Source organism: Phoca vitulina, unplaced genomic scaffold (assembly GCF_004348235.1).
Source record: "Phoca vitulina isolate PV1807 unplaced genomic scaffold, GSC_HSeal_1.0 scaffold29, whole genome shotgun sequence".
Classification (NCBI taxonomy): Eukaryota; Metazoa; Chordata; class Mammalia; order Carnivora; family Phocidae; genus Phoca; species Phoca vitulina.
In genome coordinates, this window is record NW_022589732.1 from 12,127,327 (window position 1) to 12,152,097 (window position 24,771).

The following is a 24,771-nucleotide window of genomic DNA, read 5'->3' on the forward strand; positions in this document are numbered from 1 at the left end:
AATAACAGCCTCTAGCAGTTTTTAAGATTTTATTGTGTGCCAGGCACTATGCTGAGCTTGTATTAAATCACCCCCTTTAGCGCTCAGAACAACACAAGAGGTAGGCATCCTGTCTCCCACTTGGAGTGGAGGAAGCAGGCTCAGAGAGGTGGAGGGACCTGCCCCCAGGCCAGAGCCCTTCCTGGGGACTTGCCTCACTAGACAGCACCTATGAACTCTGGGGAGAGTGAAGGCATTGAAAGCATTACAGTACATTCCAGAGACAACCAGTCAGACCCTGGCAGTCTCTTTTTCCCAGAGGGGCAGAGGGCAGGCAGGGAAGAGGGGTGGGGGTTGGGGAGAAGAGGGGGCTTTTCCTGGAAAACTCCAGGGTGGGATAAGCTAGGGCAGAGCCCAGGATGTGGGGTCCCTGTGTCTAAGGGCTTTTCCACCCTGTCCCTCTTAGCTCGTTGCCTCTGCAGCTCAGACCCTGACTCCTCACCCACACCCTATCCCTCATCAGCTGTGGGCTCCGGGGACCCCCAAAGCACTGACCATCAGAAGTGCCACACCCCGCAGCAAGGCCATATTAACCACCCCACTGTGCAAGGTAGTTCCCTGAGCTTTGGCCCTTCCCCTGGCACCATGCCCCAGAGATCCTGATGCAAGGAGCAGCAACGGTACTTCCCAGAGACGAGGCTTGCTTTCCACCAGCCCCTTATCCATTGCCCGGGCCCTGCCTGCAGCAGGTGGGCAGGCTTGCAGGCACGGCCTGAGTGGGACATGCCGGGAGTAACACTGTTACTGGCTACAGGGGCGGAGTGGTGTGTGTGTGTGTGTGTGTGTGTGTGCACTCGAGCTTGCATGTGCTGAGTCCACTCAATCCCTGGACAGCCTGGGCTTTGCCTCCCTTTCCCTGGGGCCCTGCCAAGCTCCCAGCACCTGGTTCACAGCATTTCCAGGCTGTCAGAAGCTGGGCTTCCCTGAGGGCAGCCAAGGGGAGGTGGGGCAGGAGTGCTGGGTGGGGCGGTGAGCACTCTGCCTCCCCAGGGCCTCCCAGAGCCTGGGGGTGAGAGGTGAGCACCACTGTGTGGGGGGAGGGGTTGCCCCAGAGGCTAGAGCAACTGTCTCAGGAATGTCTTCCAGGAAGGATTCAGGCAGGACCTGTGACAGGCGGGGGTCACAGCTTGAGAGGGGCATCCCAGGGACCCCCTCCCTGCTCCATGTGTGTCCTTCTTATTTACCACATCATGTCAGCTTATAGACTAGCAGTGCAGTCCCCAATTCAGCAGGTGGGAGACTGATGTCTGGAGAGGACAGAAATCTGCTCAAGGTCACATCGAGTTAGTATTGTTAGGACTGAACTTCAGGGTTTCTGACTCGGTTCAGTGCTCTTGCTGTGATAGCAGGTGGTTATCAAATTAATGTAAATTATATGCAAATGTCCATGGCTCTCGACACCCAGCGTGGCAGGGTGTGTCCTAGGGGAGCTGGTGGGGATCTCTTCTCTTCACAGACTGTCAGAGCTCATAAGGCCCATGGAGATCATCCTGCCCGCCCCAAGGCTTGGGTCCCAGTGGCCTGTGGCAAAAGGGGAGGGGTGGGTGTTGGCTCTGGACTGTGGGCGCCCGGCGTCCTCCTGCTGCGGTGGCGGCATGGGGCTGACAACGCCAGGAAATAGCCAGAGGAAGCCTCCAGGATGGGCCCCCAGAGTCTAGAAGACGCCATGGGCCCAGCACAGGGAAGTTTTCTCACGCATCCTGGGAAGGTGACTAGCTCTCTGCAGGCCCCCTGGGTCCCCATCAATAAGCCGGCCTGAATGGGGAGGCTGGGTTGGGGAGATTTATTTCCTGGCTTTGGAACCAGCCATTCTCCCTGCCCCCACCTTCCTCCTGGCCGGAGAACAATGGGACATCCCCGGAGAGGCCTTCCTGGGGCAACAGGTGCACAGAGCAGGGGGGATGGCCTCTGGCCCCCACAGGCTCCCAGCCCCCAGGCTGTTACATACTCCATGCACACAGCTTGGTTGAGCGCTTCGGGAGAGCTTCCCAGAAGTAGAATTCTAGAGAAGGCATGCCGTTCTTGACCCATGTGGCCGCACAGCTTTGTGGATTGGGAGCAAGAGTTATCCCCAAGTGGTCATTCTCCAAAGATGGCAAAAAGTATTTTCCAGACATCACACACTGCTGGACTTTACCAGATGCCCCTCGCTGTGGGGGGAAGGGGATGTGAATCGGAGACAAAAGGAGCTCAGGGCCTTGGCTTTCAGAGTCCCTAACTTAGAAACACCGGGGGCCCCTAGGGACCTGCCTGCCTAAGCGGGCCACTCCTCGCTGGTAATTAGCGCCATCCATCTGCAGTGAGATCTGGAATGAGCGGAAGCCCTTTAAAGCAATTTGCTCTTTTAATCTCACCCCTGTGATCTCATTTAATTTTCTCAGCCAAACTTTGTTCACTGAGGGTGGCTGAGTTCTCACCCTTCCCAGACGGGGTCGACTGTGAGCGCCGCTAGCATTGGTCTCACCCATGGCAATTTGGATCCCAAGCAAAAGACCTGCCCCCATCCAGCTGCAAAAGGGAATTGTGTAAAAGACAGAGGCAAGCAGGCCATCTTCCCCTACTACAGGGGAAGACGGGATTATTTACGGAGTTACGCTCTTTGGCATTGTGTGTGTGTGTGTGTGTGTGCGCGCGCGCGCGCATGCTGGCCTGGGGAGGGGTGGGGTCCTCAGGTAATCCTCCCATGAACTCTGTGGCATTGGTGTATGATCACCCCATTTTACAGACCAGGAAACTGAGGCTTTGAGTCTCGATGACTTCCAAGGTCCGTACCATGTCCCCTTCCTTGAATGATGACCAGGTGGCACTCCCTAGGGAGCAGCTGTCACAGTGTCATACCCCAGAGGTGACTGGATAAGTGGCCGTGTGCCTGCCATACCCTGTACCACTGCCACTCACATAGGCTCTCCAGCCCGGGTCGCGGCTTCTCCAGGAAGGGGGACTCAGCTGAGCCAGCAGAGCTCCTAGGCTGTCAGCAGCCGGGCTAGGAGAGAGAGCCGCGGTGATTTATGGCTGCCTCGTCCCCTAGCGCCCTGCCTGGGCCTGGTGTACTTACTGACTAATGGAAGCCCAGCACAGAGGAAATAATTCTGCCAGGAGTCGGCTCCAGTGACAGGGGCAACCACCGCTGCCTGGGGGTGAGGACAGGATAGGGAACAGAGGGAAGTCGAGCCGAAGCCAGGGACAGAGGCACACAGAGAGTTCTGAGAAAGCAGATGGAGCCCAGACTCGGAGGTGCAGAGGATGGCCCCGCCTGGCAGCCCAGTCGCTGGACCAGCTTCTCCAGGGCGCCGGTGGGGAGCCAAGAGGTGAGCCAGGAGCCCAAGGTCCCAGATGTCCACCAGCATACCAGCCTGAACATTTGGTGTGGGTTTTGATATTCACAGAACATCAGAACTTCTCACCTAACCCCTCAATGACAGATGAGCAAGCAGGGGCCCAGAGGGGGTCAGGGACTTGTTCAAGGTCACACAGCAGTTGATTACTGCGCTGAGACAAGAGTCCAGGTTTCCTGCTTCCCTGGGATGTCCCAAGAACACCCCAGCCTGTGTGGAGCCCAGGGGGATGGAAAAGAAAGACAAAAAAAGCATAGATTGTGAGGCAAAACAGAGAGTGTGGAATTAGGGGGGCCAGTCCGGTCCAGGGAGAGGGAGGGGCACAGGATTAAGGAAGTATACTAAGGAGAATTAGGACAGCCCCAGTAGCAGGAGGGGAAGGGGTCCTGCAGCCGGTATAGACCATCCTGGCAGGGACAGGTTAAGGGGGAACCCTGGAAAGCTATGCCTCGATGGATCCCTTCTGTTAATTAGCAGGTGCTCCCTGAGGCTCTTTGCCAGGCACGAAGGGGCGAGCAGCAGAAGAGTCAGCTCAGTCACCCCTAGATCTTGCCTTGCTCCTCTCCACCTGCCTCCCCCAGCCGGCATGCCTGGCCTTGCGCTAGGAAGAGAAGAACCCTGGGCTCAAACCCCAGCTTCACCACCAGCCCAGCTTCTGAGCCAGGCAGGCCGTTCACCTCTGAGCCTCTGTTTCCTTACCTGTTAAGTGGGACCGTTCTGCCCACCACCAAACAGATGGTGAACTGGGAAGTTTGGGCTGAGAGTTGCCGCTGGCCTCAAATCAGGTGTCTAAGGACCCCTGTGTCTCTCTGGGACCCCTGTCCCCTTCAGGCCACCCAGACCAGTCACATTAGGTGGCTAGCACCTCAGTGACATGTTCAGTCTGTGAAATGGGCAGAATCAAGGCCACTGCCCCGGGCTCCCGTCTCCCCTCCAGCCCCAGTCTGGAAGGCATCCCAGACTGGGTGGTGAGCTCTCGCCTCCGCATGCCAGGTGCCGTGCAGAGGTGCCACGTGGGTGTGGAAGGTGTTGCCCCTGGTTGGGGACCCAGCAGCCATCTGGGGCCTGACAGCCAGAAGGAGGGAGAAAACCCGCATCTGTTGCAGGGCAGAGACGAGGCTCTGTTCCCTCCCCGGAGCCAGGGCGGGCCGCGGCCAGGTGTGTGGGGAGCTCTGCTAGCTCACCCGGCCTCAGCGGCTCCCACAGACAGCCGTGTGCCTGCCGTGCACCAGGCCTGTGCCGAAGCCTATCGTCCTTGTGATCCATGCAAGGCAGGCCATGGCCTGATACCCACTTTCCAGACAAAACACAGAGGCCCAGGGACCTGAAGTGACGTTTCCAAAGACGGCGCTGCATTAACTGGGCACCATTAGCGAGCGCTCACCTGGAGCCAGGCGCTGAACTAAGTGTTCCACACATAGTCATGCATATTCCTCCCAGTTATCCGCTAAGCTAGGGATTCCTTACGGCTCCGTTTTCCAGGTATAGAAATCAAGGCCCAAAGAAGGAAAAGCACTTGCCTAAGATCCCACAGCTCTAGATGCCGAGATTCTCCCTTGGGTGCACGGGAGCTCTTTCCACTGAGAGCAAGGGCCCTCACCCTCCTGGTGAGCCGTGGGGGCCCTCAGCTCCAGGCGGGGCTCCCACCTCTAGGTCTAGGCTAGAGGAATCCATGCATTGCCTCATATTGGCCAAGCGCAGGACGGGAGGCGAGGGCTTGCAGATCCAGAGAGCCTGGAGTGAAGCCCTGGTGCTTTCAAACACTCTTGCTTCATGAGTGTCCAGAAGCCACCCCACATCCCTCCAAACCCAGCCCTTTGGCCCCCAGGACACCTGGCTTCTCACTGAGCTGTGTGGAGGGGCTGGCTTCCCTTGTGCCTTTCCCGGATCCCTCTACTCCAAGCATCCGAGAGAAGCAGGACAAGCCATGTCCTTGGAGAGTGTCCTTTTAGATGAAGAAGGTCCAGAGAAAGGAAGGGACTTACCCAAGGTCACACAGCTTGGAGCATCCCAAGGAACCTCTGGAGTTCCCTCAGAGAAGTGGGAGGAAGAACCAAAGATGGGCTTTGCCCACCTGGCTCCCACCCATGCCCATCTGCTCCCAGGGTCACCCAGGTCCCCACCCTTGCCCTACCCTACCCCAACATTGTCTTTTCTCTTGGGGTTGGTGCCCAGCCAGGCAGGGGATTCACCAGTGGGTAAAGACTTCTTCCCCAGAGACCTAAACATCCAAAGCCCCTCTTCCCCCTCCCTGTCCAAGAACCCGCCAGTCACCAACCTGTCCGAGAGCCAGCTGGAGGATGACAAGGGATAGGCTGAGCCTCGGGGTGGGAAGCTGGGATAGAAATGTCCCAGCCTCACCTCATGGGCAGGGTGGAGGGAGGGTATGTGCAGCTGTTCATCAGAAAAAGAATCGTGAGTAATCTTAGCCTGGGACAGCCCTTGACAGGTTATAAAGCACTTTCACATCTATAAGCAGAACCTACGGTAAACCCCGTCTGGAGATTAAGAAACGGAGGCTCCCAGAGGTGAAGTGGTTTGCCTAGGGTCACATAGCCCGTTAACGCATGAGTGGGACTTGAGCCTATGCGAGGTTTCCTGAGCACGCCAGCCAGACCCCGTGCTGGTTACTTTCCCAAGGTGACTGTTTACCTGAATGGCAGGCCTGGGAGATTCCCGTGGATCTCCCCATTTTATAGAGGAAGAACTTGGGGCACGGAGACAACCTGTGGTGGGGTGCCCCAGCCCCAGTCCAGCCAGGTCAGTGGGCCTGGGCCCTCTGCGCCCGCTCCTGACATTAGGGGCGGACAGCCCCGGGCAGCTGCAGGTCTGCCCATCTTGGATATGGAACACGGTGCTGGGGAAGACACCTGCAGCAATACGGTTTGGGTTTGAGCCAGAGCCTCCAGGGGACAAACCAACATTTGTCATTGTCCCTTTCGGTGGAGAGAGGTGGGGGGCACCCAGGGTCAGGGGTGGAGGCTCTAGGGCCCTTCCGTGGCCCAGCACAGGGGTGGCCCAGAACTGCTCCCACCTCCTGCCCAGAGGACGGCGTCTCTGCTTTCGTCAGCCATCTCCAGCACTTGGGTTTCTGTGCCTGAGATCCAAACTCAGCTTGAGAAAGCATACCTGAGATATCCAGTGTTTCTTTCCGGGGGCCCTGCTGTAGGGGCGACAGGCAGAGGCACTCAGCCCCCGCCCCACCCCCCCAGCCCTTCTCTTTCCTCACAACTCCAGGGAGGAAGTGGCAATAGGTGGAGGCAAGACAGACAGGCAGGGCCTGGGCGTTTAGAGGCCTCCGATGGCACTGGGTGTGGTCTATAATCCCGCTGGCTGGCCGCCCTGTTCCCTAATTAAAGTGTCCTTTCGAAAATGCCCTCCGGTCCAGGCCCAGCAGTGCTGGGAGAGGCAAGCACCTCCCAGAAATCTCAGCAGCTTTCTCACCACCCTGGAGGGCCTCTCGGCTCAGGGCCTTTGGTTATCCTGGTGAGGCCGGGGGAGTCACGCACGCTAAAGTGAGGACCCCAGGTGGTACCTGTCCCATCATGGTCACTGTCCTCCCAGACCCACCTCTCTCCACCGCCCCTCGGTGAAGGCGGCCGGCTGTCCTGGTCCAAGAGCCTGGAGAGCCTGGATCAAAGGCTCTATTGAAGAGGCTTGTTAGAGCGGGGGATGCCAGGGGCAGAAGAACGGCTGGGGGGAGGTAACCAAGAAGACTGAGTCACCACGGGCCAATTGTGGTGAGTGGGCAGCGGGTGGCTGGAGCCAGCTTTTCGGGCTGGGAGGAGAGCCCAGCCAGGAGGCCCAAGAAAGGGGTGTGCTGGGAGCCCGGGGCCCTGTGCAGAGGTTGCCACTGCTGCACGGGGACCCCTCCACCAGTGAGCACCCTGTTCCTCCGCAGTCCCTTACGAAAGCCCCCTTCAGTCAGAGCAGCCGAGAACCGGGCGGTCAGTGCTGTGGGGGCAGGGCCAGGGAGGGCTCTTGCATATCTGGAGTCTTTGCCACACTGAAGGCCCAGAGTCTGCAGGGCTGTGCTGAGGGTGTGGGAGGAGCGGCCGATGCACACCCGTGGAGGCTGGTCAGGAAGGAGTAAGAGCCACTCTGTTACTGGGCCAAGTCGCCCCAGCTCTCTGGGCTCTGTTTTCCCCTGGGGTTAAGTTGGGGTGAGTGGAGACAGTTCAAATCAGGGATGGTGGAATCTTTTTTTTCATCGCTTGATTGGTGTGGCTGGGTGTAGTCCTGTGTTGAGAAGGAGTTTGAGGCCCTGTTCAGGCATTGATTAGTGATGTCTGCCACAGCCTCGGGATGGGCCATGGTGCCACATGTTTGCGCCTGAACTGGATTTTCTCTACAGCCCTCATACTCTCTACCTTCCCGAGACCCTGAGGTGGACAAGGACTCCCTCATCCTGGCTCTGCCTCTGGATCCTGAGATGCCACTAGAAATTGGTCTCAATTTCTCCATCTCCAAAAGGGGGAGAAGGCCTTCACTGAACCTCTCAGGGCTTGACTCCCAAAACTCATCGTTTTCGAGGTTACTGAGCCCTTTCCGATGCTGCCCTGTGCAAGGTGGAGTGTGCCTATGCTCCCGAACCTTCTCCCCATGTGGACCTGAGCACTGGGTTTTCCCTTTCCCTGGCTCTGTGATTTGGGGCAAGTCCGTTGAGCACTGAACCATGGTGGGTAAAGTAGGGACTTCGGTGCCTGTGCCCAGGGAGTCCAGCTGTGCACCCAGAGTGCTCAGCCCCAAGATGCGGTGCTGATGAAAGTGTCGGAAGAGCTGGTTTCTTTGCCCGCTCCTGACCTGGGCTTTGGCTGGAATTTTGATGAGGGTGGGGCGGGGGAGGCTCGAGAGTTTCAAAGCATCGCAGGCCCAGACTTTCGGCTCTCCGCCGCGCTCTGCTGTGCCGAAACCACAGGCCCAGCCCGAGCTGGCTTCTCCGTAAACTCCCCAGTCTCTCCCTCTAACCAGCCCCATAAAAAGGGAGCAGGGCAGGAGGGAGTCCGACTGCAGACTTTGTAATTTGGCTTGGAGGCGGCTCCTCTTCGTTTTAACCAGGCTGTAATTACAGCTGGCACCCGGCACCCCTCATTACCGGAGGCTGGAAGGAGGACTCTAATTATAGCATGCTGGGTCCCGGCTGGAGTGGTGGGGGGCCAGGCAGAGCTGGGGGCTGCAAGGCCAGCAAACAGCCCTCCCGGTTGGGGCCCTGGGTGCCTTCCCCAAGGCTCCTCATTTCTCTTGCTTCCAGAGCCATTCATGGGAAGGGTGGGGCTTAGGTTGAATCGAGGCCTCTTCTCAGGGAGAGGACCCAGAGGAGCCCAGGTGGTTCATCCACTCATGCAAAGAGCACTTCTGAAGCACCTACTGTGTGCTGTGCTGGCGCTGGGGGTCATCAGTGGGCACACACGTGCCATCCAGCCAGGGATGGTGTTCCGGCAGCAAGTGCCAGCGAGGACATCCCACTGCTGAGCACATCTGAGTATGTCCACACTGGGTGGAAAAGAGCCACTGTCCTGAGGCTTGAGTGGCCCCAGTGGCCCCATCCACTCCCCTGGGACCCCCTCCCCAGCCTCACTTGGCACAGCAGGGGCTCCGGGACCCTGGCCCAGAGCCCACAGAGGGGGTTTGGTGTTGTGATTGCCAGCATGCATCTGCCCCCTGGGGTGAGACAAGGACCTGGTGGAGACTCAGGCACTGAACAAGGAAATACACAGATGAGTATATAACTAAAAGTGGTGGCGAGGGCAATAAGGAAAAAGAAATACCCGAGGAAGAGCCAGGGCCCCAGGTAGTCAGGAGGGGCTGGCAGGGCCGGGCTCTCTGAGGAGGTGACCTTTCAGGTGAGACCTCGAGACAGAAGGACTCGGCCAGGTTGGGGGGGGGGGCGGTTGATGAGGCAGCATTCCAGGTGTCTCCACTGGAGGCTTGCAGCCTGGGATCTTTCACTCTGAGGTGTCCCCACGCTGGCTGGAAGCATAGACGGCAGTGGGATTTCTCCTGCACGTGGTGCCAAGAGTGCCAGACCATTGACTGTGGACCTCCAGTCCAGGCCCAGCTCTGCCAGAGTGCTGTGTGACCTTAGGCCAGTCACACCCTCTCTGGGCCTTGGCATCCTCATCTGTCCGGTGGGAGGCCCCCGTAGGCCACAGCCCTCCTTCACTGCCACCACCCCTGGGTATTTGAGGAGGCTTTGACCAGCAAATCCTGTTTAAATACCACATTTTGGGGATACCCTGCACTGTAAAGCGAGGACCCTGCAACCGGGATGGGGGTAGGGGCTAGAGAGCTCGGGCTGAGAACTCCAGGCTGTCCCGTTCTCTCTGCTGAGTTATTAAGAGCCACCCGGAAGCAGACACAAAGGCAATTGTCCTGAGCTGGAGTCAGCCCCTAGCCCCCCAGCTGAGAACAATCAGGGAGGAAAACCAAGGCCATTTGTCCAGCACGGAGTGCGGCAGTGGCGGCGGCTGGGAAAATGCCGAGTATTTCTCAGCTAAAATTAGACACCTACTAAACCTTTACATCAAGGGCAACCTGAAGCTTCTATTGTTTTGAACTTGCAATCCCAGAGGACGTGGGGGCAGGAGGGTCTCAGGAGAAGCCCGTGACCGTCCCCCCTCTCGGCCAATGCTGAGCCATCCCTTGTACCTTGAGGGTGCCCAGTAAGGAGGAGCAGACCAGGAGAGAAATGGACAGACAGGGGTGTGGGGGAAGGGGTCTGGCTGGCCAGGGTCACCAAGCACGGGTGGCTGACACAGCTCCGGTTTCCTATTGGAGACATTCTCCCTTCAACAGTGACACTGTTATTCCCTGGGCTCTGTGAGGGCGCCTAGAAGGAAGTGCAGGAAACATAAATAAGAAAATAAACAAGAAATAAAAATAAATAAGGAAATAACTCTCCATCCTTCCTGGAGGAAGTAGGCATCTCTCTTTGCTCCTGGGGGACAGGTCCTGCCACTAGGCTCCCAAACCTGGCTTCACATCTTTCCCCTGCCACCACTTGGTGACTTGGGCAAGTTACTTACCCCGCTGAACGACTTCAGGTAAACAGTGGGGGTGGATATCACAGCAACCTCACAGGGTTGTTGGAAAGACAATATAGATGATGTAGATAGTGACAATGATAATAATAAAAACAATAACACAGCTTATGCTCAATGAGCCCTTTTGATGTGTCACGCACTGCTCTGAGCAATTTGGGCGTATAATGTGTCTAACCCTCCCATTTTGCAGATAAGGAAACTGAGGCCCCGAGAGGCTAAGGAATGTGCCAGAACACAGGTGCAGGGGATGGCTGTCATTATCCTTAGTGCCATACACCGGAGCCGATCTAAGCTAAGGTGGCTGGCCCCATGCTGCCATGTGATTCCTTTGGCTCCTTTTGAAAGGTCTCCGGCTGAATCACAGAAGCTCAGGGAAAGGGAGGGGACTCCATTCAGCACCGTTCTGTGTGCTAGGTGTTTTATATTTCTGTTGGGAGGCAAGAGAGCATAGAGCAGTGGGCCAGCAGCAGCACCTGGGAACGTGTTAGAAACGCACGTTTTCAAGCCCCACCGTGGACCTGCTGAGGGGGGTCCGGGGGTGTAGGAGGAAGGCCACGGTGCCCTGGGTTTCTCCATGCCTCCAGGGGATCCTGGCACATGCTGCAGTTTGAGAACTACCTCCGTGGAGGTTGATGAGTAGGGGCTTAGAGTCGGGCAGATCCAGATAGAAGGGCCAACAACCCTGCTCTGTGACCTTGGCCAAGTTACCTAGCCTCTCTGTACCTCAGTTTCCTTACCTACAATGCCGGGATCCTCATAAGAGTACCTGTCTCAAAGGTTATTGGGAGTATTCAGTTGGATGCTGTATGCCAAGTGTTCTGCATGGTGTCTGGGAGCAGGCTGGCCTGTAAACGGCTGTTGTTACTGGTTCCCCATGTGACCTGCTATGACTCAAGGCCATGGGAAAGGGAAGGTGGTGGCCAGGGAAGCCCATGAATCCCAGCTGGAGTGCCGCTTTCGCTCCAGAGCAACCTAGCAGAACCGAAAGTGACCCCACTCTCCTGGGGCTGCAGGGTCCAGGGCAGCTGAGATGGACATCTCCTCCCCACCGGGCTCGCTCCCTGTCTTTCAGGAGCCTTCAGTGTTAACTAAAGAGACCCATGAACTGCATGAGGCTCTTTTCTCCTCCCCTTTCTCAGGGAAAGAGCAAAGGCATCTCCAGGGAAACCAGGTTGAGAATGAATCTGGAGACAGGGCCATCTCCAGATCCTGGGCTCTTGGGCTCAGGGACCTCACGCAGGTGGCCTTGCAGTTTCCAGAAGTGTGTCTTGGCTCTTGTCCTCACCACCTGCGTGTTTTTGAAGGCTCCTTGGAGGCCTCTGGGGAGCCCTGCGCTCCTCATCCATGCCTTCCTCCCCAAGAGGAGGCTCCTGGGGCCAGGCCAGGCAGAGAGCACAGCCCCACCCCCAGGCTCCCAGAGAGAACCCTCCCACCACTGTCCCCAGGTCCCCTGAGCCGTCCACATGCCTCTGTGTCATGTCGCACTTGCACACCTCTGACCCCATCTCTGAGAAGTGAGCACAGTTGGGCTCATGATATTGTGTCCATTTTACAGATAAGCCAAGGCCCCAGGAGGTGAGGCAGCTAACCTCATCACGCAGGAACCATTCTGGTGTTTTCCTTCCACAGAGCCACACTCCCCCCCTACCTCTTTTCCCCCTGACTTCTTTATCTCCCTGGAGAAATGCATGGAAGATTGACACGTTGAGGGCTGTCATGTAACGGGCTCAGGGCCATGGGACAACTCCCCTGAAGTGACACGGTGGCAGAGCTGAGGTTTACCCAGGTCCTGCTTCCTCTAGGGCCCGTGCTCTTCTCCATGTTGTGTTTTAGGCTCTTTCTTCCCCTCTGCTCTCCCTGGGGCCCAGCTACACCCCCCTGCCTGGAGAAGAGCCCTGTCATGGTGCATGCGGGTCGGGCACATGCCCTCTCACACTTCCTCTGGTTCCAGCTCAGAGGTCAAGGTGAGTAGGCGGAGCCCTGAGCCAAGGAGGCTCAGGGATTACATCAGCAGGTACAAACAAGCAGGCAGGAGCAGGGCTGGGAGTCCCACGGGGCTGGGGGTGGAGCTCCACCTGCCCCACGCGAGTCTGTTTCTTTCCCTCCTTCCAGCTTGCATCAGCCTTTTGCAGCTCCATGTCATCACTGCGTGGGCCGGGGCAGTGGCCGGGAGGTTGGGGCAGGGTGGGGAGTGGGGCACCTGGCCGGCACCTTGAACCCAGAGGAAAACCCTTGAGCTATTGGTCAAAATGTCAGCCAGGGACCCTGGCAGCCCCAGGAAGGCACAGCCACCATTTCTTACTGCAAAAAAGCGATAATAAAACTTAGAGCACCGGGCTGCCTACCTGGCAAAATAGTTTCACACTTCTGACCCTGATGTTCCCGACAACCCTAGGGGGGCAAAGCAAGTAAAAGTGGCCCCATGTCCCAGAAGGCAAGAGTGAGGCCCAGAGGGAAGTGGCTCACCCAAGTTTGCTTCACGAGCAAATGACAGCACCATGAGTTTCAGCCCAAGAAAAGTACAAAGGATTATAGGGGCCTGGAGAATGAGCACTCCGTCCAGTAGTCGAGGTGGAAGTAGTCAAAGCATACTTCCTGGAGGAGGCAGGCTGGCTCCCCGACTAAGAAGGAGGGAGCTGCAGACACAGCTGTGGGTTTATTTCTGCACTGATGGTGCGTCTGCAGGCAGAGGGACATCATTGTGGGGCTAGGCTGGAGGCAGACGGAGCAGGAGTCTGAGAGTCAAGATGCGGGATCCTTAACCTTGAACTTTCGCAGCAAGCTTCCCATGGGTGTGCCTGAAGCTTGGCCAGAGCTCTCCAAGGCCCTACCATAGGTGTGATCAAGGGGAGATGAGGATGTCTGATGAATGAATGAAAGAGTGGAGGTGAGTCCCTGCCCACCACCCTGTCTCCCTTGACGTGTGCCTGACCAGCCATGTGGGTCTTCCCCTTGGCCTGTGGCACCTGTCTCCCCACAGCTCCAGTGCTGACAGCTCAGCTGTTGACCCAAGGCCAGGGCCAGGGTCTTCCCCACCAGTGGAACCAGAGAGAGGCAAGGGTAAGAGCACTGGGCTGAGTGCCAGGATGCCCACGTTCCAGCCCAGCTTTGCTTCCCACCTGCTCTGTGACCTGAGACTAGTTACTCTGACCCCTGGGAGCCCGAGTCTATAAGGTCTGCCTCCCTCAGGGCCCATGGAACCTTGGCCTTGAGGAAGAAGCAGAACAGCAGTATGGGTGAAGACCAGGGATGGACGCCACCTCCCCTCGCTCTCGGGGCCTGAGTGCAAACCCAGGTGGATTCCAGGCTCGGGAAAGGACAAGGAGGAGCCCCCGCACTGCTCCCCTTGCCCTCCACGGCTGGTGCTCTCAGCTTTCTCTTTCTCTGTCCCTCTCCCCCTGACTCACCTCTACCTCTCTTCATCTCTCCTCCTTTGTCCCAGGCCCCATTTCACGGATTGGCCAAGGCCAGAGCCCGCCGCCCTTTTTCTCCGGCCCTGCTGTGGTTTCCTTTGTGCGAATGTGATGCCCACATACTGGGGTTGCTGCAGCCACAGACGGGCGGTTTGCCCGTGGACAAGTCATTGCTCCTGTCTGGAAGGAAGGGCTTGGCCTCAGGTTTGAGGGTCCCGTAACCCAGGGTCTGAGCTGCCTCCTGGTGCCTGCCAGGTGGCCAACAACTAGCACTGGAGCAGGGTCTGGCCAGGCGTGGTGATGGTGCTGAGGGCGGCGGTGTGTGGGCCTTTGTCTCCCCTTGGCGAGGAGGGGTTGTTGTGCTCTAAGAACCGGCCTGACCCTGGCCTTCCCAGGAGGGTATGCAGACACCTCGCCTGGAAGGACAGCAGGGACATAAGTACACCGCTGTACCCATGGGCTTTTTCACTTTTCCGGGGGACAGGGACAGGACCTTGGGCATCTTTCTGTCTAGCTCCCAAATGTGCCAAGCCAACCTGATGTGATTGCCTAGTGGCTCCCCACACCAGCCCTGCATCCTGCCGCTTCTCCAGCCACCCGGGATGCTGTGCCGGGGGGGCCGTCAGCCCAGCTGGCCTGTGCCCGGGACGTGTAGGACTGTGCTGAGCGCCACAGAGATGCCTTGTGCATTTGGCTTGTGGTTTCAGGCTTCAGTTAAGGACCTTGCAAGGGAAACAGAATATACAACTGTATATGGTGGCAGTTCAGTAACAAAGTATGTGTCCTGTCTATAAGAGTCCGAGAGGACTGACATCCTGTGTTAATTCTGGTAAGCTGGGGGGTGGGAATGGGTGGTTTTTATTTTCATTCTTATTTTTTCCTAAATGGTCATCAGGAAAGGCCAAGGGGGGAAAAAAGTGTTTTCATTAGAAGGAAAAGGAGGATTTTTAAAATAAAGTTCCTCCTCCTGCCCTGGGAGTCTAGAGCCGAGTTTCTCTGCCGGCTCTGTTGCTCAGGTGCGGTGGGATTTTGAGGCCAGGCCACACCCTCTCTGCTCTCCATCCTAGAGGACAAGGATTTGATGGTCTCTGGGGTTCCATGGGTTAGCAGTGTCCTATAGGATCGGGTTTCCAAAGGGACTGCCTCCCAGAGCTCAGGTCAGCTCAGCCTGTGTGCGTCTGTCCCCTCTGGCCACTCCCTCCCCCCTCCATCTGCCACCCCAGGTGTTGGAAGAAGTTCTGCATCCCCAGTGGGCCCAGCTAAACAAGCAAACAGGATTTCCAGGTTCTCCAGGATCTTGCCTTCCAGAGAGCAGACCTGTCCAGACACAGACAGGGAACAATCAAATACAGGAAGAAGGTATTCCAGAGAAAGCTGAACACCGTCAAAAACAGACAAACAAGCAAAACAACAGAAAGCCCCAGGACAATTGGGATGGCATAGGGGAGAGCAGAGGAGGATTGGTGTACACGGGGTGGTCAGGGAGGGCCTCACTCGGGAGGGGCAGGTGGCACTGAGATCTCAGGGACAGAGAGTCACTGCAGTACAGGGAGATTGGGCGGCGGCACGCGTGCATTCCAGGAGAGAACAGCAAAGGCCCTGTGGTGGGAATAAAGGAGGCACATTCAAGGGGCAGGAAACACACCCAGGGGCTTGGATCGCAGTGAGGATGGGTGAGCCTCTGAAGTCAGAGGGTTGGATGCTGGGTGGGACTTCATTCCAGGAGCAAATGGCCGCTGTCAGAGGGTGCAAGCAGGAGAGGGAGATGGATTTCTGTTTCACAGGATGGCCCCGCTGCGAGGAGCGCGGATTGCAGGGGGAAGTAAGGAGCACCGTGAGGAGGTCCCAGCGGGAGGACATGCACTTGGGGAGAGAAAGGGAGGCCTCCCTAGTAGGACTGGAGCAACTCAGACGCACCCATCCCAACTCTGAATGGAGGAGAGATGACCAAATAAAATAGAGGGTCCCCTAGGAGCCCGAGCCACGGCCATTGCCTTAGAGCATTGACATAAACAGCTCTGAGAAAGGAGTCTCTGTCCCAGCCTAGTGGCGGGGATCCCGGGGAGAGGGTGGCAGCTGTGACGGTGGGTGGGGTCTGCGTGTGTCTGCTGCTGTGAGCGTGTGTGTATGTCTCAGTGTGACATCCTGGGGTCTGCACCAGGCTAGCAACAGGTCCCTCCAGGCTAGGATGGATCTCTGTTTGGCTGGGGTGTCCAGAACAAGTCTGGGACTTGTCAGGCCCACAGAGGTAGGAAGGCCAGGTGCTGGGGTGAGGACGCCAAGACCCTCTTCCCTTCGGCAAGCTAGTGAACTCTGGAGAGACTCTATTTGCTCATCTGCAAAATGGGCAGGAAAATAGCTGCCCCCTGCTAATCCCTCAGGGGCATCGTGGGCCAAAGGAGGCCTGTGGTTTAACAAGAAGAGCTTTGGGTCTCTCATTAGCTGTGAGCCTGAGCAAGTCCTTTTATTTCCTTGAGCCTCAGTCTCCTCCTCCGTGAAATGGAACACCTAGTTCACAGGATTATTGTATTGATGATGTTTGTTATCACACTGCATGTTGGTGAAAGGTTATTATCTGGAATGTGATGCATAAGAGGGCTTTGAGCCCCTTGTCTGAGAGAAGAGATGGAAGCAGAATGCCCCCTCCTTAGGGCCCAAGCGTCCAGGCATAGTGACACCCTGGGACCTAGGGCTTGGAAGAGGAGCCAGAAATTAGCCCTAGAGAGGCCCAGGCTGAGGGAGTCCAGTGGCTGAAGGAAAGGTGTGGGAGGAGGGTCTGGTCTCTTGGGTGTGGAATACAGCCTCCCCAGGGACCACTGAGAGTCTGAGGGTAGGCCCAGTAACCATAGTGTCCCTCCTGACTTTGTAAGTCATGTGGCCCCCAATAAAATGGGGCCCAGGCTCCATTCCAGGAATCGGTGCCTCCCATCAGCTCCTTCACTTGCCCTCACTTGCCCCTGAGTCCTTCCATTTCTCAGGGTCAGCCAGACACCCCCCTTCAGGATGCAAGCTGCTGTCCCAGCTGGCCATCACGGCGAGGCCACTTCCTGTGGCCAGCACAGGAAGTGATGTCATGGGCACAGGCGGGTCTACCGAGGGTGTGGGAAAAGGGCTGTGCAAGGGGCCTCTTTTGTTAGGAGTAACTCAGCGTCCCCCAAGCCCGCCAGCCCCCATTTGTCATCAGTAACGGCCATTGTAACTGCCTCTGAGGGGGGCCCTAGCCTGAACCCCACAGCCGCCAGAAGCCAGGGCCAGATGGAAGAAAGGCTTTGTGTCCAGGGAGGGGTCCTTCCATGGGGGGTTTATGTGTTTTTAAAACATAATAATAAGTGGGCTTCTTCCCCCCCACTCTCCACACTCCCCACTGAGCACATCAGCCTCTCAGTGAATGGAAGAGATTTTCCATGCAGTGGGAGGTCAAGTCTGGCGAGAATCAGCCTGCGTCCAGGGGCTAGAGAGACTGTGATTGCTGATGATGAATGTGCCCAGCGTGGGGTGTTTCTCTCTCCCTCACCTCCCGCCTGCTCCCCTCTTCCCTCCCAGCCCTGCCCGTGGGCATGGGCGCCACCTCAACGCCAGCCAGCCCTGGAGACGCACAGCCCTGCTCAACTACAGATGCCCACCTCCTGCTGCTGAGCCTAGGGGTCTCAGGGCTGGCCTTGTCACCCACCTGGGGACACAAACCACTGGGTGGGGGTTTCAAGGCCCTCCATACCAAACCCCTGCAGCCTCGTGCTGAGGTCTCTGCCTTGGGCAAGACCAGAGGTGGCCCCGGCTGAGATGGGTGGTAATGAGTTTCCATCCCAGGCAGGGGGAATACAGGGACCAAATGTTTGCCCCCAGCCCTGCCCTGGCTGTGCTGTCTACCCTCTTCAGCCCCGAAGCGGTAACTGCACCCTGGTCCAGCTTGGCTATTGATTTGCTGTGTGATGTTGATTAGTCACTTTCCCTCTCTGAGCTGGTGGAATGTAGGGCTCCAGGCCCCTCTGATTGTGCCTTTCTATGCTTCTGCCTGTTCTCCCCTTTCTTACAAATGGCCCCAAGAGGTAAAACAACCTTCCTGAGGTCTCGGTGGCAGAGTGGGGATTCGAACCCATCCCTCTCAGGGTCACCATAAGGGAAGCAGAAGCCCTCTGGCTTCCCTGGGTGTCTGGTGATAGTCTCCCTTTCAAAAATGTCTGAACACTTTAGTTTTAGCTTCTCCCTCCCCTCAGGGGTAGCTCTGGAAAATACACTTTCTTCACTTTGGTTCTGAAGCTACTTCCTTCACCTCCAAGGGCCTGGCTCCTGCTTATTCTAGTGGCTTAGATGCTGGCGCCTCTTAAGTAAGCCCATGGCCTTGACTTCCTCCCTGCCAAGTGGGAGCCTGTGTCCCCACACTGGGCCCTGCCCAGGCCCAGCCCCTGGGAGGAAGCACCCTGGCAGGTGGGGATTGGGCCTGGGCTCCCGGCTCTGTCCGGCAGGCTCCACTCCGCTACTAGGGGCCGGTTACTTAGTCCTGAACACCGTGGGGGACACCAAGGAAGGTGCGGTGTGCTCCCTGCTCTCCAGAGCAGCCACCAAAACTGCTAAGGAACCTTGGAGCTGCTGGAAGCAGGGACGTGCCTGCCGGACCCCACCCTGGTCACCCCTCCTCCCCACATTTTAAGTGGGTTGGGAGCAAAATGGAACTTGTCCATGAGGAAGCCAGGTTGGTGGTGAGGGGGTGCAAAACTGTGTCTCGTGCATATTTGAAAGCAGGGTGAGAAGGCCAGGGAAGGCAGCTCCGCACTCCAGAGGAACCACTCTTCTGTGGAACCTCAGAAGTTAAAATTGTAGCAATGGTTGGAACCTCAGACAGCGAATTTCAGTTGAAAGTAAGAAGGACTTTTCTGTTAGGTCTGTTCAAAGGAGAAAAGCAGTGGTGAGTTCCCTGTCCCTGGAGGGATGTGAGTCAAGATTGGACGGAGTGGATGGGGGGCTGTTGTACAAGATGGCCCTTACAGTAACCTGTCTCCCTGCGAATCCACATCCACGTGACACCACCCAACAAGGGCCCTCAGGCAGCTGTAGGTAAATTGGAAGTGAGGGTTTGAATGGCGCCCACCAGAGGTCCAACCTGGAGGTGCTGGTGGTCCTGGTGAGCTGAGGCCTGGGGTGGGAGGGCCTGGGCTTGGTTGGTGGAGCCTAGCAGCAAAGAGTGCCGTAGGACCACGGTCTGTGCGGGGCCTTTGAGCGAGGATTAACAGTGGCAAAAAAGGTGACCACGCTTGAAGGAAATTCGCTTCAGGAATTAAAAATGGACCCAGTGGGACACCATCCTACACGGACAGATTCCACGGTAAGGCACCTTCCAATCTCAACGTGATCGAACCAGAGTAAGGCTTGAGAGATTGGTTCCAGCAGCTTCCCGGTGTTCGAGATGGGGGCTGTGAGGTCAGAGGAAGGCCAGCGGCGACACCAGCCCCCAGCCGGGGTGCAGACCCAGACCTCCTGGCGTTTTCCCACATCTGACCGTCTGTGGTTACATCTGTTCGAGGATGCGCCCTCCTACCTTCATCCTGGGATAGCCAGGCCGTTCGTGTATGTGGCTTTAAAGGCAGGTTGCCTTTTAAATGAGTTCTGCTGTTAGAAAAATGCACTTGACGTGGGATATTTTCCCGTCAGCTGGAACTCCAGATCCGGATCCGGCCTGGCAGAAGCAGGCTGTCCTCCGCTGGGGGCTCTTCTCGGGTGTTTGAGTCTCCTCTGTGAAGAGCTGTAGCGAAGCCAGGGTGACAGGTGATGGGGAGAGATGGCCCTTCCTCCCACTGACTAGGGGACCTTGCCATGGGGCAAGTCCCTGGGTGCCCCGTGTCTTCATCTGGAAAATGGGAAGATAATCGTCACCTTGGGGGTTGTGGGAAGTAAATTGGGCAAAATATTTAAAGTACGTGCCACATAGTGGAAGCAAATGCCAATTCCAATTCAGAAGTCAGATTCAGGTACCCGAATGCCTGGATTTGCCCCTTCGCTCTCTGCTGCTTCCTGGCTGTGCGGCCCTGTGCCAGGTACTTCGTCTCTCTTGGCCTCCGTTTCCTCGTCTGTAGAAGGGGCATAATAATAGTTTCCCAAACAGTGTGCCAAAGCACCCCACGGTGCTGCACACATTCCCAGGGGTGCTATGGGAAATTGTTCATCTTGGAGGAAAGACAGCTGTGCTGAACAGCTTGCTGGACACCTCCACAACTGTTTGCTCAAGATAGCTTTCAATTTCAACATTGTATCACACTTCTGTCCTTTACACAGCATCCTGTCTTTGCAGAGGTAGAAGTACTCTGCGACAGACAATGAGGGTGGAGGGGCCAGTCTGATTCCAAGACTTGAGAAGCTGTGCCCAAGCCGTGTGCACACCCCCGTGACTAGCCAGTGTGGCTCTTTAGGAATGGAATACGAATCTTATTTTTTCCTCCTATTTATGGGTATTGTCTTTTCAACAATATGGCTACCAAGTTGTTAGGAAGGACACACACGCACACACACACACACACACAAGCTGTTTGGATCTAACTATCTAATAAACAGAACCACTAGGAATTTCTTTTCGCCTTGGGATAAAAATTACCAAGACACTAAAGACCAAAGAAGTTTCAGAAGCTCTGTGTGGGTTGATGCGAGACTCCGTGAGTTCAGAGGAAAGCTGCAGGCAGAGGAAGCCCCCCGGGGACCCTGAAACTCCATCACTCTTCTCCCTCTAGGCTGGCCCTCACCTGGGATGCCTGTGGAGCCTCCCTCAACTGCGAGGGCCCAAGCCAGGGGTCAAGCCAAGGAGAAGTGTCCATTAATGAGGGCGGGAGCCCAGCTTAGCAATTTTATTGAATTTGCATTCACTGAGCACCTACTACATGCCTGGCAAGCGTACAGTCTGCCGGTGGTCCGCCTGGGGAGGAATTCTCAGGTCAGACCTGGTCCTTCTTGTCTCTTGGCAACATCTGAATCCAGGACACCTGGGGGGTGGGGACGTTGCAAGTAGCTACATCGAGAGCCCCCCTGCTTGGCAGGGCCGGAGAGGCACCGATGAGGATCCCCAGCCGCATTCCTGCCAAGGCCAGAGAGGAAGCTTTGTGCCAGGGTGGAGAGGAGAGGTGGGGCCAGGGGAAGCCAGGCTCGGGCCCTGCTGCACTAATGGATGTCTCGTGTTTACTTTCCTCCGCCGCGTCTGCGCCTGCTTTATAAATGAGCCGCATTAGGGTTATAAAACCAAGTCATAAATACAGGCTGCAGTGCCGCAGAGAGCGAAGACAGCCATCACCTGGGGGCTGGGGGCCGCACGGTTAGAAAGGAGAGCTAGCAGGTGCCTGGACCCACAGGCTCCCATGCACCTTCTCTCCCACCCTCCAGAGGGAGGCCTGGTCCCCTCATTTCACGGATGAGGTGCCTGAGGTCAGGAAGGGTGACTTCAGACCCAGAGGTGGCTGCGTCTGAAGTCTGCGCCCTGCCTCACACCCCCCATACCTGAGACAAGCAGGGTGCTCGCAGCAGTTGGTGGGGGGGCTTGGAACCTTGCAGGTGCTCTGCTGCCCACAGCCCCCCTGGCTCCACCCGCTCTCAGTCGCCTGGGAGACACTGTCCAGCTCACTGGGCACTGTTTCATCTTGCCATCAACTGCCCAAGCTCCCAGAGCCTAGGGGCTGCCAGTCTTCTACCTACAAAGAAGGGGTCTCCCTGCCTGGCAGAGGGAAGTGGGCGTGGAGAAGCCCCAGGATCCTCAGGGCTCTTCCCAGTTTAGCTGCCCCCTAGCCAGGGAGCCTCGGTCAGTCATTACCCCATGCAGATGGTCTTCATCTTCAAAACAAGGGCCGTTCCAACCTTGCTGACCCTTTAATGAGAGAGCTCTTAGAGTTGTGGGGTCCTGGCTGGCGTCAGGATGTATCAGGATTCTCGGACGCGGGGACACTCCCCATGTTACTGAGCTACTCCGGTGGCCAGCCGCGCGGGCAGCATCCCAGACGCCGGGGTCTGTTTATCGGGTTCAAACCTTGGCTCTGCCTCTTGCGAGCTCTGTGCCCTAGAGCAGGTTGCTTCACGTCCTGGAGCCTCAGTTGCCCCACATATAAACCAAAGACTAACATGAGTACCTTACAGAGTTGTTGCAAGAGTTAGGTAAGCTGACTGTGTACAGTTCTAGCAACACAGTACCTAATGCGAGGCGAACGTTAGTTGCCATTTTCATGCAACAGCTTGCACCTACTATGTGCTAGACCCTCCTGGGCGCTCATGCTTATCTAGCTCGTGTGGTCCTCAAAGCAGCCCAGGGGAGGGTGTTGACCTCCCTGCCATCTTCAGAGACGAAGTAACGCGCTGGGAGTTAAAGGGCTATCCTAGGGTCACACAGAACATGCTGGGTGGAGCTGGATTCACACCTTCTTGCGGGCTTCCCCTTCGCTCCCGCAGGTCACACACACACACACTCCACCCGGGACCGAGTGCCTGGAGCCAGTGACAACCTATGCATGTTCTCAGAGTGCCTGAACGCCCCCCCCACCCCAAGTCTTAGCAGGAGCTCCTGGTCCACAAAGAGATGGCATGTTTTGTTCATTCTGCTCTTGGAGAACGGAGTGTCCCCTTGGCCCCTTTGCACCTAGGGGCCAATGCATGGCCCATCGTGGCCTCCTGGGTTGGGGGATAAGTGCCTCCTGGGCCGCCCCCCCACTTGAGGGACTGGGTTGTGCAACAGTGGCAGGCCATGGCCGGCTATGAGGGGCTGGGCGGATGCACACTCCTGCAGTTTAATTCATTGTTCCCTCTGGAGCTTGGCCCCCCACTGCTTGTCCCAGCCACCTGATTGTTTGGCGCTTGGTGTTGGAAAGTCAATTTTCCTAAGTGGATGGTGAACCAATGGGCTGGCCTGGCCTGGTTTCCCTCCCTCCCAGCGCTGCTGCTGGCCAGCCCCTCTCCCTTCCTGTTTGTCTCACCTCATGAGGCGCTGTTGTTTCCAGGGAGGCCAGTGGGCCAGTGTTCCCATTTGGCCCCTTGTTGGGGAGGACGTTGTTGGAGGCACAGCCTATCTGCGTTCCCAGGCTCTGCAGTTTTCTTGTCTGTGGTTAGGGTGGAGGGTGTGGGTTTGGCTGAGGTGGGAAAGGCTAAGGAGTGGGGCAGAGACACAGCCCAGAGGAGGGGAGGCTCTGTGTAAAGGCTGCTGGGGAGGTGGTCTCCCCGTCCATGCTGCTGCCTGCCTTGGGCATTCTGGAGGAGGAGGCCCTGTGGGGGTGCCAAGCTCCAAGGAATCCAGGCCCGGTGCAGCCACCCGCCCCACCTCACCCCACCTCATGCCTCTGTGGGTCCTGGTTTGTCTCTCCACTTGGACCAGCCTGGCTGGCCGGGGCTGCCAAGGGCAGCTGTGACTTCAGGGCAGAGCTAGCCTGCTTTGTGCTCTGGCCTCAGCCCCATTCCAGCCCTTCACGTCCTGGAGCATCACCGTGGGAAACTGGAGGGAGGCTCAGTAGGTCCAGTGCAGGGGACACTGGGGAGGGCTAGAGGGGTATCCTCGTCCAGATGGATCACTTCAGCTCTCCAGGCCACCCTGACATCTCGATCTGTAAAGAAGTAGAATCGCCCAGTATCAGAGAGCTAGGACTGGCTCCAAAGCACAAGCTCTTAAGAGCTGGGTGGGATGGGGAAACTGAGGCCCCCAGGAGTGCCAGACCTTGCCGGGGTCACAGAGGGCTTCCCGGCTGGTCTCCAGCTGCCCATCCCCTCCTCTTAGCCTGCAGCCTCACGGAGCCCACCCTCCCTCCACAGGCACGGATTCTGGCAGCGAGGTGCTCCCCGACTCCTTCCCGTCGGTGCCGGCTGAGCCCCTGCCCCACTTCCTGCAGGAGCCCCAGGACGCCTACATCGTGAAGAACAAGCCGGTGGAGCTGCGCTGCCGCGCCTTCCCCGCCACACAGATCTACTTCAAGTGCAACGGCGAGTGGGTCAGCCAGAATGACCACGTCACGCAGGAGGGCCTGGATGAGGCCACGGGTGAGCCTGCCCCACTCGTCCGGTCACCCCCAAGACACCAGGGCCCAGGGGTGCCAGGGACGCTGCGTCCTGGGCCTGGCTCCACCCTGGGCTCCGTGTGAGACTTCACACAGCCATGGCTCCCCCTGGGCCTCAGTTTCCCCTCTGGGGTTCATCCTGGATCCGTATCTCCCCAGCGGTTGACCACATGTCCCTGTCTGGTTGGGTTACCAAATGAAAGAGCACCGAATCCTTCTCTCTCCATCTCCAGCTTACATCAGGGAGCAATGGGGGGGGGGGGTGCTAGAGTTCTTACAGGCACACACGCACACCCCAGCACCTGCCGTGCCCCTTGCATAATGAAGAGGAGCTGCCCTGTCTGCAGCCCTGGCCCCCAGCACGTACCCAGAATCCTAGATCATCGTTAGTGTCAGAGGGCCTCTGGGTTTGTGGGGAGCGATTCTGTTGCCGTTCGTGAGAAGGATGCGTCTCCTCCATAGAGATCAGCTGTTTTCGGTTAAAAGACGAGGTTGATATTAGCAAGTAAATAACCATAGAGGTGGTGCTAGGACATAGCCCGGATCCTGAGAGGAAGATGCACGTGGGGTCCTGGGCACCCCCAGCAGTGCCCCCGAGGCCAGGTGTGGACTTCTGTGTCCCCAGGCCCCTCAGGGGGTCCTTTCCAGGGCTCAGGCCGGGGAACAGGGCCATACTGCTGCTGGTGACCTGCAGGTGGCCAGTGCCAGGCAGCCCAGCCAGGCCCGGGTGCCCGGGACCCCTCGCCCCACAGCCGCCTCTGCTTTGGTCTTGCTGCCACCACCTCTTCCCTCATCCTTCTCTCGCTTCTTTTTCAGCCTTGTCTTGTTTCCTTCTGTGTCTCCGGCCTCTCCGTTCTCACCCCTGTCTCTCTGTGTCTGTCTTCCCTTATGTCTGTCTCTCTGTCTCCCCCACAGCATGCTCTCTCTCACTCTCTCTCCT

At 57.4% G+C, this 24,771-nt stretch overlaps 1 protein-coding gene across 2 annotated transcripts in view; it reads left to right on the forward strand.

Annotated features, from left to right (window-relative positions):
• The window catches only part of UNC5B (unc-5 netrin receptor B), a 78,296-nt gene that overhangs the window by 36,663 nt on the left and 16,862 nt on the right, over positions 1-24,771 (forward strand). For both annotated transcript variants that reach the window (XM_032423661.1, XM_032423662.1), the window contains exon 2: positions 23,590-23,814. In XM_032423661.1, the coding sequence (XP_032279552.1) occupies positions 23,590-23,814 (225 nt within the window). The remainder of the gene's footprint in view (positions 1-23,589; positions 23,815-24,771) is intronic.